Here is a 14,554-nt window from a genome sequence, read left to right as displayed (position 1 = left end):
CCGCTGGCGTAGCCGCGTGTGCCGGCATGTGTGTAAAAACACTGTCTCTGATTGGCTACCATGAAACACGTGACTCTGCCTTAGCCAATCATAATCGCTTATCTCGTTATTAACCCACCTGCTCACTCGCTGTGTGAGCCAGGGGTGCGTTCGGATTGCATAGTTTATTAAATCAATGCATAGTAACGCACCACATTTAACGTTCAGTAACATTAACGTCGTTGTAACGACGGGAAAAGTAATTCGTTAGATTATCCCCGTTATTTACTGAAAAAATAACGTCGTTACCTAACGCCGTTCTTTTAAACGCCGTTATTCCAAACACTGCTAAGGGGGGGGGGGGGTTGCCCAGCGAGGGCTGAGGCCAGCCTAAAAGGGAATTCGTGGCTTAGTGGTTAGAGAGTTTGACTCCTAACCCTAGGGTTGTGTGTTTGAATCTCTGGTCGGCAATACCATGACTGAGGTGCCCTTGAGCAAGGCATCAAAACCCCAACTGCTCCCTGGAAAAATGCTTAAACACCGAATCTGCCTCTTCTTGCTTGTGTACTGACAAATACATACAAAATATGTTAAAATACCCATCTTTGAAAGTTGTTTTTGGAAAAACTGTCAGTTATGTCTTAAGTGATAGTAAACAGTTAAGAAAGAAAGTGGATGTGTATCATTATAATGGATGCATTGTCTCTTTAAATGACCGTGCCTAATTTATGTAATTTATTATGCTAAATGTAGTCTTTTTGTTTTAGTGGTCAAGATAGATGGAGGTTCGGCACTGTCCTTGCCATTACACACACGGGAGGAGGTTGAGAAACTGCTAAATCGTACCTGTGAAGGGGAGGAGTCAGAAGCCAATGAGGAAACCGACTGGTGCAGCCTGGCAGGTCTACTTGGATACAAAGAAGAACACATTGCTAATTTCAAGCAGGAAGAAAGGCCCATCCAAGCCCTTCTGTCTCATTGGGCGAGCCAGGAGTCGGCTAATATTGATACGCTTTGCACAGCACTGAAGAAGATCAATAGGGAGGATATTGCGCAAAGCATCACAGTAAAACCAACTGCTACATCCACCGTATGAGAAAACATGTGCTTGCAAACACACACATTCTCCCTAGCGCTCAAATACACACCTTACATTGCCTTCAGCATACTTCGATGTTGATGTGTCACCTGTGAAGTTGATGTATCACTATATCCTTAACTTTAGGCTGTAAACTCAAGTGTCATTTCCCTTTACCCTTGAAAATGGCCAAATTGTGTGCAAAGAATGCACAATTTCGTAAATATTGTTTGCATGTTCCTTTAATTTGAAGAAAGCCATACGGACTCATGTCGGATATTTGTGTCTTTACTGAAGAAATTCACCATAAATTACTCATAAATGACTCATCAAATCAAAATCATACATTTTATGTTTAACATATTTCAGCAACTAAACAAACTACACACCACATCCACCTTTAGCACATCGATTATTACGTTTAAGTATAAGTAATAAAATACATATATGTTTTTAGCATTCTTTAATCCATTTGTCTGTCTCTGTACGGAAACCTCTATGTTACATCCGTAATGCATACCCTAATGCATATGCTAATTATATGTCAAATGTGGCCAGTTCAGTCATTGTCTATGCATTGAGTGTACCATAACCACCAACCATATCCACTGATTATATCCTGTAAGAGTTTGACCCCTGACCTCTCATGTACACAGTCGATTTTGTGATTCTGTGCTTTAAATTCAACCAGATACAGTATGAGTAGACATATGACAAATGAATAAAAGAAGTCATAACACTTTATATGAAGACTGTAAAAAAATTTTTTTTTTGTCATGTTAACTAAAGAACCTAGATTTACGATGCCATTATTGTCAGATTTATGCTTATTTGATTTTAAACTAAACTGGTATTAGGGAGAGGGACATTTTCATCAAAGAGGGCATTGGATTGGACCAAAAATTGTGTATACTTAGAAGAATAATGGCATATAGATGAACTAAAAGTATTCATGGGTCTTTAAAGCTACCCTGATATGAGTAATCAACTGCATTTCTTGGTTTCATGTCTAGCATCTCCCTATCTCATCTTTTGCTGTGTCAGTAACAAGAGAGGAATGTTTCAGTAAGAGTTGTCATGTAGACATTGTCAATTTATTGTATTTATTTTTAACATGCAATGGTGAAAAAAAAAAAAAAACACATTAGAAATTGTTACAGCCAGTTTGTTACAGCCAAAATTATTTATGGTTTGGTTCAGACTTAATTAAAATAATTTTTCCCAAATACAAAAACATTCTAGCTATTATTAATATCATACCATTCTCAATCAATTAATTCAATTAAAGTCAGTTCAAGCCAACATGTTACTTAATGAGTGTCAAAATAGTATTTTTACAACTTATCTACTTCTGTAATTAAAATCTAGTTTTGCAGTTAATTTTCCAATGGGTGGTGGTTTATTGGTTTATTTACAAGTTAAAAGAGCCAAAATCAAAACCTCTTTGACATTGTAGTCGTGTGGCTTGTCCAAATTTGGAGAAAAATTCAAGCAAAAATTGTAATTGATGTATAATCTTCAACCAAGTTTGTTCAGACCCCTAAACCTAGAGCAATATTATTAGAAATGGCAGAGACTTAATGTTGTTTTTATCAGTGTTCGTTCTGTCTGCATCTGGGCAGGTGACTCAGAAAACATTCTAGATGGAATTAATAAACAGGAGGTTTTGTTATCCTGGTGGTCCGGCTGAAAGATGATAGCAGTTTCCTTTTCTGCCTTTTTACTTTTTTCTTTATTACAGGGGTAATGTGACACTGGTCACTACCTGGCTCAGGTCATCACCATGACAAAATCGCTTGGCCATGCAGTCTGGGACCCAGATAGACAAATGTTAAAGACACAAGACCAAAGAAACAAGCTTCCCCATAAAATTACCTGGTGACTGATACGAGCATTTAGGGTGATTAAAAGTGATTCTTTTGCACAATACAGGGTTCCCACAGTCATGGAAAACCTGGATATTTCAGGGTATTTTAAGATTGATTGGACGTTCGCTGGCCAAAACGAGAAGAGAATCTCAAACAATTAAAACATTTTGTGCTTATCGTAATGTTAGACTCTAAGATTCAGCAGCACGTTAATGGATATAGTACCAAAAACTCAAATGATCCGATGTAACAATTTGTGCAACTGATATATTTGGTTCAAATACTGACATTGGTGTAGGATACAGCTGTTAATTCAATTAATTCAAAAGACATCTCCAGGGCTTTATAATGTCTCAGGGTTTGTGTGGAGATATGCCCATCTATCACTATTCCCTATTATTTCAGTATATCATATATTCCCAGTATATCAGTGGCCTTATAATGAAGTGTTATAATGGAGGTTGCAGGAAGCACTAGCTGATCTTCTGAACTTCAGCACAGACTTTTGGACCCAACAAGTTTTTTTTTTTTTTTTTTCTAGGATGGAATACGGGCAGAAAAGGGAGAGATGTTTAATGTCCTTATGCAAAAGATATAAAACAACATTAAAATTCTCTAACTGCATTATTGTCAGTATTCATAAATTCTTGTGACGTTCACTCAGTTCGAAAAATAAAGCAGCAGCGTACATTATTAATATATTTGAATATGACAGTTATCCTAAATACTGAGAAAGACACTTTTAAACTTTATGGCCATACATTTTTTGGAACAATGCAAACACACTGTAATTTGTATCTTAAAATGAAGGCATTCTCCATTTCTGGATGGGTTTTTTAAAGATTAGAGTGTAGCACTTACAAACCATAATATACATTTTGTATAACAAATACCTTAGATTAATATCAGATATGTATTGTTGTTGTTTTTTTTACCTCTGTTCAGTATGTACATAATTTTCCTGTGTTTGTGATAATTGATTTTTAATGCTCTGGAGGTCAAACAAAACAATCCTGAAACTATAAACCCAACAAACTAAAAGAAAGTCACGTGATTTGCCACTGTTCTTCAACCTTTATACTATTTTGCTGTTTTTTCATATATGTTATCCTTTTTAAATTTAAATTTGCCACTTCGGTTTGAATTTATTTGTAGACTATTTTTGTACTGTTACACACAATATCAGAGCACGTATCGCATGTACTAACGTGGCACATTACTCTCTGACAATCACACTTGTGCAGTTATTAGACATGGAGATGTTCAGAAAACATTAACACCCAGAGACTGAATCTTGCTCTTTGGTAGATGAGCTTTGTGAGATGAGTATGAGGAGCATGAGATGGTGAGCTGGTGTTTTGTTGGGTTTATTTGGACACAGGTTCTGTAGGAAGAAAACAATACTGAATGTTATATGTATTTACTGTTATGTACACTGTATCATATAAATGTGAATTTACTAGAATTCATAAAGTAGGTTTAATGCAGTTACTTACTATTACAAATAAGAAATAAACTTAAGATTGCAACTGTACATTTGTCTGATGCTTTTTTAACACACACACACACACACACACACACACATTTTATGGGGACATTCCATAGACAAAATGGTTTTTGTGATTTACAAATTATATTTTCTCTCCCTAATCCTACCGCTCACCCAAAACATTCTGCATTTTTAGACTTTCAGAAAACTTTCTGTATATTCTGTTTTCCTCATGGGGACCAAAAAATTACCTGGGAAAAAATGCAAAAAATATGACATATATCAATCTTAAAGGTATAAATTTGCACATTATTGTTTATGGGATATTAGAAATAAGAAGAAAAAGAAGTTAAAGGACAAAATTAGTTTTATGAACTGCATGCATTTTCATTTTGGACAAAGGTACATTAACTTCAGATTTATAAATATTGCATATTAGTTTCTACAGACATAGTAAATGTATACTACAATAAAGTAGTAACTGTCACATAAACACATTTACAGAAAAAAAAATTATAATAGAAATTTGATTTACAGGTGCATCTAAAAAAAAAATAATCTCTTTAAAAAAGCTCAGTCTTGGATCAGTTTTTACTGTGTGTGTGTGTGTGTGTTCTGACTTGATTTTTGAGTGAAATGTTTGAGAATAGTTTTAAACTATTTCTGTGTGTTATTAAATCTATACCTGGGCGGACCACCAGCTGTAAGTTTGGTTAGGGCGCCTTGATCGTGTGCCAGATAGGGATTGCATTTATTATTTCTGATTTAGTATAGGTTACGGGTGGGGTCCTTTGTTTATTTCTTTGCTTTGGTCCGTCCAGTCCTCCCCTTTTCCCAGAATATTATTGTTTATTATTTACAATGTTTAATTTCCATTATATTACCGTGGTTAAATAAAATCTTTGTTTTTTATACTGTATTTGATGTTTATGTGCTTTTTCTCACACCGCAACTCCATACCTCCTTTGTTGGCATCGGTGGGCCCGAACAGTGGGTTGTCAGGCTACCCTCCCTTTGGGGAGCTAGAACGTAACATCAGGTGAGTTGGCTGGCCAATCAAGCACCGTAATATCATGGTTAGCAAACCACTTGGAAGTGGTTTTGGTAGTGTGGGAAGGTGCTAAAGTTCTGCTGGAAAATGAAATCAGCATCTCCATAAAGCTTGTCAGCAGATGGAAGCATAATGTGCTCCCAAATCTCCTGGTAGATGGCTGCATTGACTTTGGACTTGATAAAACACAATGGATTCTGTCTTCTGGGCAACTGTGAAGTCAGTAGCCTTTCCCATAATTGTGGTTGCATGGTCTAAACTAGCCCAAGAGGTACCCCAAATTTATACTCAAAATGAATCAAACTAATCAGGCTCAAAATTGAATATTAATTTTTTTATATATATTTTCCTTAGCATGTTAGTTGTAACCATCAGAATTAAAACTAAATAATGAATCAAGAACGTAAGAATGTTTTATTAAATTACAAAAAATAAAGAGATTTTCCATTTTTTAGATGCACCTGAAAGAAAAAGCAGGCAATGCACAATTCATTGAATGTACCAAAGCATTAGCAGTTTGTTCAAAAGGATAATAAATTGCTTTTATGATCTGCACAAGTGAGTTGATGATGTGGAGGTTGAACAACTAGTTTAGAGAATTTTGATCTGAAAAGTGACTGAGAAACACTTGACTGAAATTGCAAATTTATATAAACATTTGCTTAAAATGTATTGTCAAAAATATGGATGAATCTCACTGCAGTGGCTTGGTCGTGCTGTAAGTTTATACATATCAGATCACCGTGGACTCATTGGGATTTATTTAGGAAACAAATCCATCAATTTAAGATTAAATCTGATTATATGTTTCAGGTCTCCTGCTGTTTGACCTATAGTTCTTACATCTGCACAAACTTTTTGGGTATTAGTATAGTAAAAGTGTAGACACAACTGATGACTTTTTTAAGCAAATGGTCATCGAAGCCAGCATTCTTCTCTGTGTGTGTGTGTGTGTGTGTGTGTGTGTGTGTGCGTGTGCGTGTGTACCCATAAAAAATACAAAAATAAATATTATGGAAAAAATATACTTTAAAAGAATATGCTTAAGTGTGAACTGAATGTAGACACTTAATTGTATGTTATTTTCAATAGAATGCAAATGTCTACAGTAGTTTAAATTTAAATGAAATCTGATTAAATTTAAGAATCTTCTGTGACCCACATAACAAACTAAGTACATCTTAATCTTAACAGGCATGCATTTTTATTAGAGCAACGATTAATTGTGATTAATCACATCCAAAATAAAAATAAAAATGTGTGTACTTAACATATGTACTGTATGTGTACTGTGTGTATTTATTATGTAAATATAAATGAACACACATGCATGTATATATGTAAGAAAATATTGTTTATATATTAAATTTATTTCTGTATAATAAAAATTATATGAATATAATTATATACATGTTGATATTTTTTAAATATATACTTTATGTGTGTGTCTTTATATTTACATATACATACACATACATACATACAATATATATGTGTATAGACAGTACATATATTATGTACACAAAATGTTTATTTTGGATCCGATTAATCATTGACAAGCACACATTTTTATAATTACTTATACTGTATATGAAATATGTTTAAACTGCCAATACTGACAAGTATTTAGTGAACTACAAAAAAAACAAAACCTTTCTGTCATTTCTATTGAAACTTGTATGTCATGTATTAAAATGAGCCTATAAGGCTATAATAAAGTTGCAATTTAGTACATTCAAAATATATTAATCTTAAATTTAATATCAAATATCACACTACAGTTAAAAATGACAATAAAGTACTTCATACAGTATGTCCGTTAACACATTTAAATAAGTGTATTTCTTTAAAGCGTGGCATTATTATGAATAGAATTATATTAAAAAAAAATTACTATAAACTTTTTAATTGAACATTATTACTAAGTAGCCTTTTATTTCATCAATATGATATATTCTGCAAGTGCAGTTTTTATAGAAATTATGAAATATAACAATTATGAAAAGCACCATTAAAGTAGGCCATTGGCAGTGAATAAACATGTACTTATATTTCTTGAAGTGTGTTTACATTGTCTCCTTTTGCACTCTAGAACCATTCAGGCACTCATCATTAATTTTCTTTCTTTTTTTTTTTTTAAACATATTGGTTAAATAGTGTACTCTTGTCTAAATGGAATAAACTACAGTGCAGACCAGACTCTGCTGATAGTCAAAAGCCTGGATAAATTAGACTTTTTTGAGTCTTTCTCATACTTGGTCGACTGAATCTCCCACCAAGCTCCATATTACTTTTATTTTTATTTTTGCTTCGCAGACAAAAACAGACAAATAAACATGCGGTACCCCTGCCACCAAGTGCTGTGGAAGGCATTTATGGGAGAGGAATGTGTGTGTTTGTGTTTTTTTCTCTCATACTTCTCGTTCCTATTGAACAAAATAATCTGGCTCTCATGGCTCCTGCCGCAGTGCATGTGCAGTCAAATGGTTCTGAAGTCCAATTAAATGAATGTGGTTACAGACCAAACAATAAAAAAGTGTGCATTAACCCTCTGAATTTTCTGCTCCTCCAAGCAGTGTTTGCTCCATTTCTGGCCTCATAAAATGTTCCTTGATTCAATAATATCAGTGAGGAATATTCTAATGATGACTGAAGTCAAATGAAATAAAGCTGTAATGGGGGATAAATTTGGCAAATTACTGTATGTGCTTCTTTAATTGTCTGTTTACTTTATAAAACAATCACATACTACTTGCAACAAAGATCTTGTGCAAATATAAATGAATGATTACTATTTATTTGATGAACTGGAACCAGGTGGAATGTATGAGAATGTATGGGAGACAAAACACAATCAGTCAGTGTTTTGCAATATTAATTTGGTAAAATGACAACCTGTAGCCAGAAAACATTATTTTCTTGCTCGGAACCAGCAGACCTCTCCTCTTGTGCCATCTGAAGATTCCATCTGCAGGGATATGTTATTTTTTAAATGTATTTATTTTGTAAATGGTCTGTTCATCTTTAAGTTTCCCTTGACTTCCAGTTCTTACTGACATTTCAAACCATGGAAGCTGCAATCAGGAAGTGTTTAATTTATTTTTATAGTCTTTTACTGTAAGTTCCCCTTAACTTCAATTTCAAAATTTCATTTTAGTCTGTGGAAACTGCATGCAGGAAGCACTTAGAATTCTTTTTATAGCCTTCCAGATTTCAAGATTCAGTTTTCTTCATTTGTGGTTATCTCTTTGCTGAGTGGTTCCATCACGATCACAGATCATGTACCGCTTACAAGAAAAATCAGTCCAAAATAGTGCTGAACAAATATGTTGATGGATTTTTATATGACAGGGCAAACAGGGACTGGCTTTTTCACTGGAGGAGGAGTTATAATGAATTATGCACTTGTGTGCCCAATGTAATTTGGCCTGAAGCCATGGTTTAATGTTAAAATATATTGGTGGAATTTGTTTCATTTGATAACACATTTTCACTTAAAGACCTTAATTGATGGACTGGATTTGTAGATTACTGTGATGTATTTATAAGCTGTTTGGGCTCTTATTCTGATGGCACCCATTCACTGCAGAGAATCCATTGGTGAGCAAGTGATGTAATGCTAAATTTCTTGACTTCTGCAATTTTTCAAAAAATGAAAGTGTAAACATTATATTTTATTTTAAATAAAAGCAAATGTATAGATAGAGGGCAATTTTGGGGACATGCCAAGTAAAAAAAAACAACAACTCAAATTACTTAAATTCAGTATCATGCTTAAATCATATCCTATCATATTATATCATATATCCTATCCTATCATATCATATCATATCATATCATATCATATCACTTATTATATCCTATCATATCATATCATATCATCTCATTTCATTTCATTTCATATATCCTATCCTATCATATCATATCATATCATATCAAATAATATATTCTATCCTATCATTTCATTTCATATCATATCATATCATATCATATCATATCATATCATATCATATCATATCATATCATATATCCTATCAAATCATAAACTATCATATATCCTATCATATCATATCATATCATATCATATCATATATCCTATCCTATCCTATCCTATCATATAATATATTCTATCTTATCATATCATACCATATCATATCATATCATATCATATCATATCATATCATATCATATCATATCATATCATATCATATCATATCATATCATATCATATATCCTATCATATCATATCATATCATATCATATATCCTATTGTATCATATAATATATTCTATCCTATCATGTCATATTGTATCATATAATATAATATCATATATCATATCATATCACGTTTTAGTAACATAACAGATCAACATTCCAAAATGATATTTGAGTTAAAGAATTTTACTACATAGTGATAAACTTCGAAATACCTCATATTTGTTTTTAGAGCCTATGAATGTAATTAAGTCAGATAACTGGATCCCCTAAATGGGGAAAAAAAATGTCATAACCCCTTCCTCTGGTATTTACTGTACTCCACCCTCACAAGAAACTCACTCAACCAGTTGACACCTATAAACTTTCAAGAAAAGTGTGACAGGGCTTAAACGGCCCTTGTCTGTTTGCATAAAGGACTTATTATTAATATCACTTTCCAAGAATTTGTCATTCATGTGATAGCAACTTTGAGGTGTAGTTTGATGTATTGCTGCACCTTGATATATTTTCTCAGTCTGTTTTACTTTGTTTTTCTTATTCAAGCGACGACTGTTATGGCACTGCAGCTGTCAGGAACTAGCTGCATAAACATTCAGTTTGCTTGTCCTGTCATGCCACTCCTGACAGCAACTGAAAACATACACAAATTCAACACAACAATGTAAAGTTGCATAATAGATTACTGAATTAACGTTTGCCTATGTGTGTATCTTTGTGACAGCTCTTTGCGTCACATGAGCTCAGAACAAGTACAGCCAGTAGAGACAAAGAACGTGACTGAGCCTGAATGTGCAACATTATCAGTATGTGTGAGGAGTGAACGACCTGTTATTGATCACATGTCTCTTGTTTACTCTCTCATCTGTTTACTGTACTCGCTATGTTAGTAAAAAAAAACAGTTAGATCTAATCAACATCAGAACACATTTGATAAGAATCAAATTTTGGTTAAAAGAATAGTTCATACAGATATGAAAACTAACTCATCGTCAGGCCCGAGATGTGAATGAAAGATGTGAAATGAGTTTGTTTCATCATCAGAACAGATTCAGAGGAACTTTTTATTACATCACTTGCTGGCCGATTGATCCTCTCTCCAGTGAAATGCTGCCATCAAAATGAGAGTGCAAAGAGCTGATAAAAACGTCACAATAATCCATACAAGTAACCCACACAAACTCCGTCCATTAATTATGTCATGCATCACTGTGCATATTTCTCTCCTGATTCAAACAAAACAACATTTTTAAAAAAGCAATACTATGTACTTTATAGAGAAATTGTATTTTAGCTGGAAACAGTAATTTGAAGTTAAGTACGTGTGGATTATTGTAATGTTTTTATCAGCTGTTTAGGCGCTCATTCTGACGGCACCCATTCACTGCAGAGGATCGATTGGTGAGCAAGTACTGTAATACTAAATTTCTCCAAATCTGTACTGAATAACACACGAAAAGAATTGTACTTAATTGTATTGAATATGCACTTGCACTTCATATCCTCAAGTATATTTGTAAAATCTGTACATGGAGATAATATAATATTACTGAAAGGGATTCCCATGCTAAACATGGACAAAGTTTCAAAAATTAAGTTGTACGTTTGAAGGAGTATATCTGTTCCAAAAATACTCCTTCCGGTTTGTCACAAGTTTCGGAAAGTTTTTTTCGAGTATGGCTCTGTGTGACGTTAGATGGAGCGGAATTTCCTTATATGGGTGCTAAGGGCACGTCTGCCGGAAGAGCGCGCGCTCCCATATAGCACAGCACTGAGAGCACAACAGACTTCACTGATCAGAGCGAGAGCGTCGCGAAATGTCACAAAAGAAGTGTGTTTTTGGTTGCCAGGGCAAGACAACCCTGCACCGATTACCAAAAAAAAAAAACAGCATTAAGGGACCAGTGGATGGAGTTTATTTTTACAGAGCATCAGCAGAGTTGTGCAAGTGTTTGTGTTTGTTCCCTGTATTTCGAAGATGCTTGTTTTACAAACAAGGCCTAGTTTGACGCCGGATTTGCATATCGTTTATTTCTTAAGGATAATGCAGTCCCAACGAAAAAGGGTCACGATCGTGTGTTGGAACCGCATGCGGTGAGTAAAACTGCTTCAAATATCTCTGTGTTGTTAACTTAGCTATCGGCGCGTAAGCACATCAAGTAAGCAACATGCGATGTTGTCATCAAACTGCACTTTCCACATGTACAGCTTAAAAAAAAAAAAAAAAAGACGACAAAGTGGAACTTAGTCATTTTCCAAAACCGCTAAGCAAATATATACAGTTTCAGTACATACCACATAGAGACGTTGTTGCTGATGCTGCTCTTGTTAAATTTCAGCCTCTGGATCTGTGTCACAGCTTCCACATGCTCTCAACGCAAAAGCCTACTCGCGCTCGTGATTCTTTAGCTCCGCCCACACGTCACGCCTCCAGCCGGTCGTGTTTTTCCGGGAAAAATCGGTACAGACTATCTTTCTCTTATGAATATAATAAAACTAAAGACTTTTTGGAGTTATGAAGGATGCAGTACTACTCTATAGGTACTCAAGATAAACAGGATATTGAGTGAAAACGAGCATTTCACCCCCCCTTGAAATAAAAGGTCACTTAAGTACACTTTCATGACTATTTTTCTTAAATATTCATGAAAGTTTACTCTCTTTATGTACATTTAAGTACTTCACATTTTAAAATTGCATATAAAGATGAGTTCAACTAAGTTCAACTAACTGCATTTCATGTCAATTTAACTGTAACACATTTTCATTCATTTGGCACACATATATATATATATATGTGTGTGTGTGTGCGTGTGTGTGTACTACAAAGTACAAAGAGTTTAATATATTAAAGCAAAATTGTTACAAATCTCCCCTACTTTTCACTGTACTGCCCTTTACTGGATTGGAACAATATCCATGAAGACATTTCTGATATCTCCTGAAAATAAAAAACATGATGTCATATTGTTATACTCCATTTCAGACTGATGCACTATAGGATCTTCATGGCCATGTAAACTAACTGTCCCGAAAGAGGTTTTGTTACTTTCCAGTGGTTTGTTCATTCCTCTATAGCTGAATGATCAAAGAACTCCTGGATTTTGTATGTGTGTGCGAGAAGAGTCTGATATCAAATAGTGTAATGTGAGTCTTTGTATTGAACTGAGCCCTGTTTGGCTATAATGAAATACAGAGTTTCAAGTGAATAAATCTGCATTTGAAAGAATAATTACATTATTTTTTTATTGTATTACATATATATATATATGTTCTTTGTAACAATAATATACACTATGTAACCCGTTAGCCTCAGTTGACACCTGAGCATAAGCAAAGCCCCATACAGTTAAATATCATTCATAAGTCATTCAGTCCAAACTGCACACCTGCCACATGTAAGGCCTGGCCTCCCCTTAGGTCTCTAGTGAATCCATTACAAAGCTTATAATCTACCACAAGACACAAGGCTGTTAACCACCTACAGATAGATGTCAGACCAATCACACTCAAGATAATGACTCAATAGTTTCCCTCCAGCTAAAACATCTTCTATAGGCTCATATTTCATACATTTTCCTTTTAAAACATCTCTTTCATTTCCGACCGACCACAAAGAACATTTGAGGCCATGTATATATATAGTATATATATTATTGTTGTCTTTCTCATTTTACTTTTTGTCTTTTAATTGAGTCATTCTCAGCTTCAAGAAAGTCATTAGAAAATCACATCTGTAATGACTTTCTTGAAGCTGAGAATGACTCATGCAATTAAAAGACGAAAAGTAAAATGAGAAAGTCAACAATAATATATTTTTCAAACATGATCTTTGAAAATTAATGAAAAAAAATGAAAAAAAGAGAAAGATGAATGTTTATGAATATGCGTGCCCGTGAAGCACAGATGGCAGCATCCAGTTTGCATACTTGCATTGCTGTAAATACCATTGAGATGGACAGAAATGCTCATAGACAGCTGTATAATCATGATTTGGTAGTTTTACAGCTTGTTTAGCTGCCTTTAAGTCATGAAGATATTATCATGTTATCAAATGAGTGCATGTGAATGACAACATAATTTCATAATTGCCTGCAGGAAACTCTTTAAGTCCTGACTTAGTTTGAGGATGTGTCAAATAAAGAATCACTGCACAAGCAAATTGATGTTGCTTATTAGTATTCAGAGTAAAGTACAAGTTCAACAGCATTTGTGGCATAATGTTGATTGCCACAAAAGGTTATTTACCCTCGCCCTCATTTTTCTTTTCTTTTTTTTTCTTTTTTTTGTCAGTTTTTCATTTTGGTAACACTTTATTTTAAAGGGGTCATATGATGCGATTAAAGTTTTTCCTTTCTCTTTGGAGTTTTACAAGCTCTTGGTGCATAAAGAAGATCTGTAAAGTTGCAAAGACTAAAGTCTCAAATCCAAAGAAATATTCTTTATAAAAGTTAAGACTTGTCCACGCCCTCCTAAAACACCATGTTACAAAACGCACCCACATCTCTATGTCACCATGTGGGAAGATTTGCATAACACCGCCCAAATGTTCATGCAAAGAAAGAAGGTGCAACTTTTATTCTTGCAGTAGCATTGTTATTGCTGCCATGTTGTGGGGACGCTGTGTTTCGTTGTGTTTACGCAGCACGAAACGCAATGCAAACACTTAAAACACAGTATAAGACATTATAATCAGTAATTATGTCCCCACTGGATGCAACATATGCCTCGTCTGTAATGAGTTTTATTGGTTTTGTCTCATTGCACAGCTGGACATACGCCATCACAGTGGTAAGAGGTGTAACATTTCCATCACAGGCTTGATTTATTCGGCCAGTCACAACGCACAGGATAACTGGCCAATCAGCGTATAC

General features: G+C 34.4%; 1 protein-coding gene across 2 annotated transcripts in view; it reads left to right on the top strand.

Moving 5' to 3' along the window:
• Positions 1-4,459, top strand: part of LOC113111904 (tumor necrosis factor receptor superfamily member 16-like) — a 40,779-nt gene extending 36,320 nt beyond the window's left edge. For both annotated transcript variants that reach the window (XM_026277097.1, XM_026277096.1), the window contains exon 6: positions 747-4,459. In XM_026277097.1, coding sequence (XP_026132882.1) covers positions 747-1,075 — 329 coding nt within the window. In that variant the 3' untranslated portion in view covers positions 1,076-4,459. The remainder of the gene's footprint in view (positions 1-746) is intronic.
• The last annotated feature ends 10,095 nt before the right edge of the window (positions 4,460-14,554 follow it).

The sequence above is a fragment of the Carassius auratus genome, chromosome 12 (assembly GCF_003368295.1).
Source record: "Carassius auratus strain Wakin chromosome 12, ASM336829v1, whole genome shotgun sequence".
NCBI lineage: Eukaryota > Metazoa > Chordata > Actinopteri > Cypriniformes > Cyprinidae > Carassius > Carassius auratus.
The sequence above is the reverse complement of the archived record's forward strand: the minus strand, read 5'-3'. Positions and strand labels throughout refer to the sequence as shown.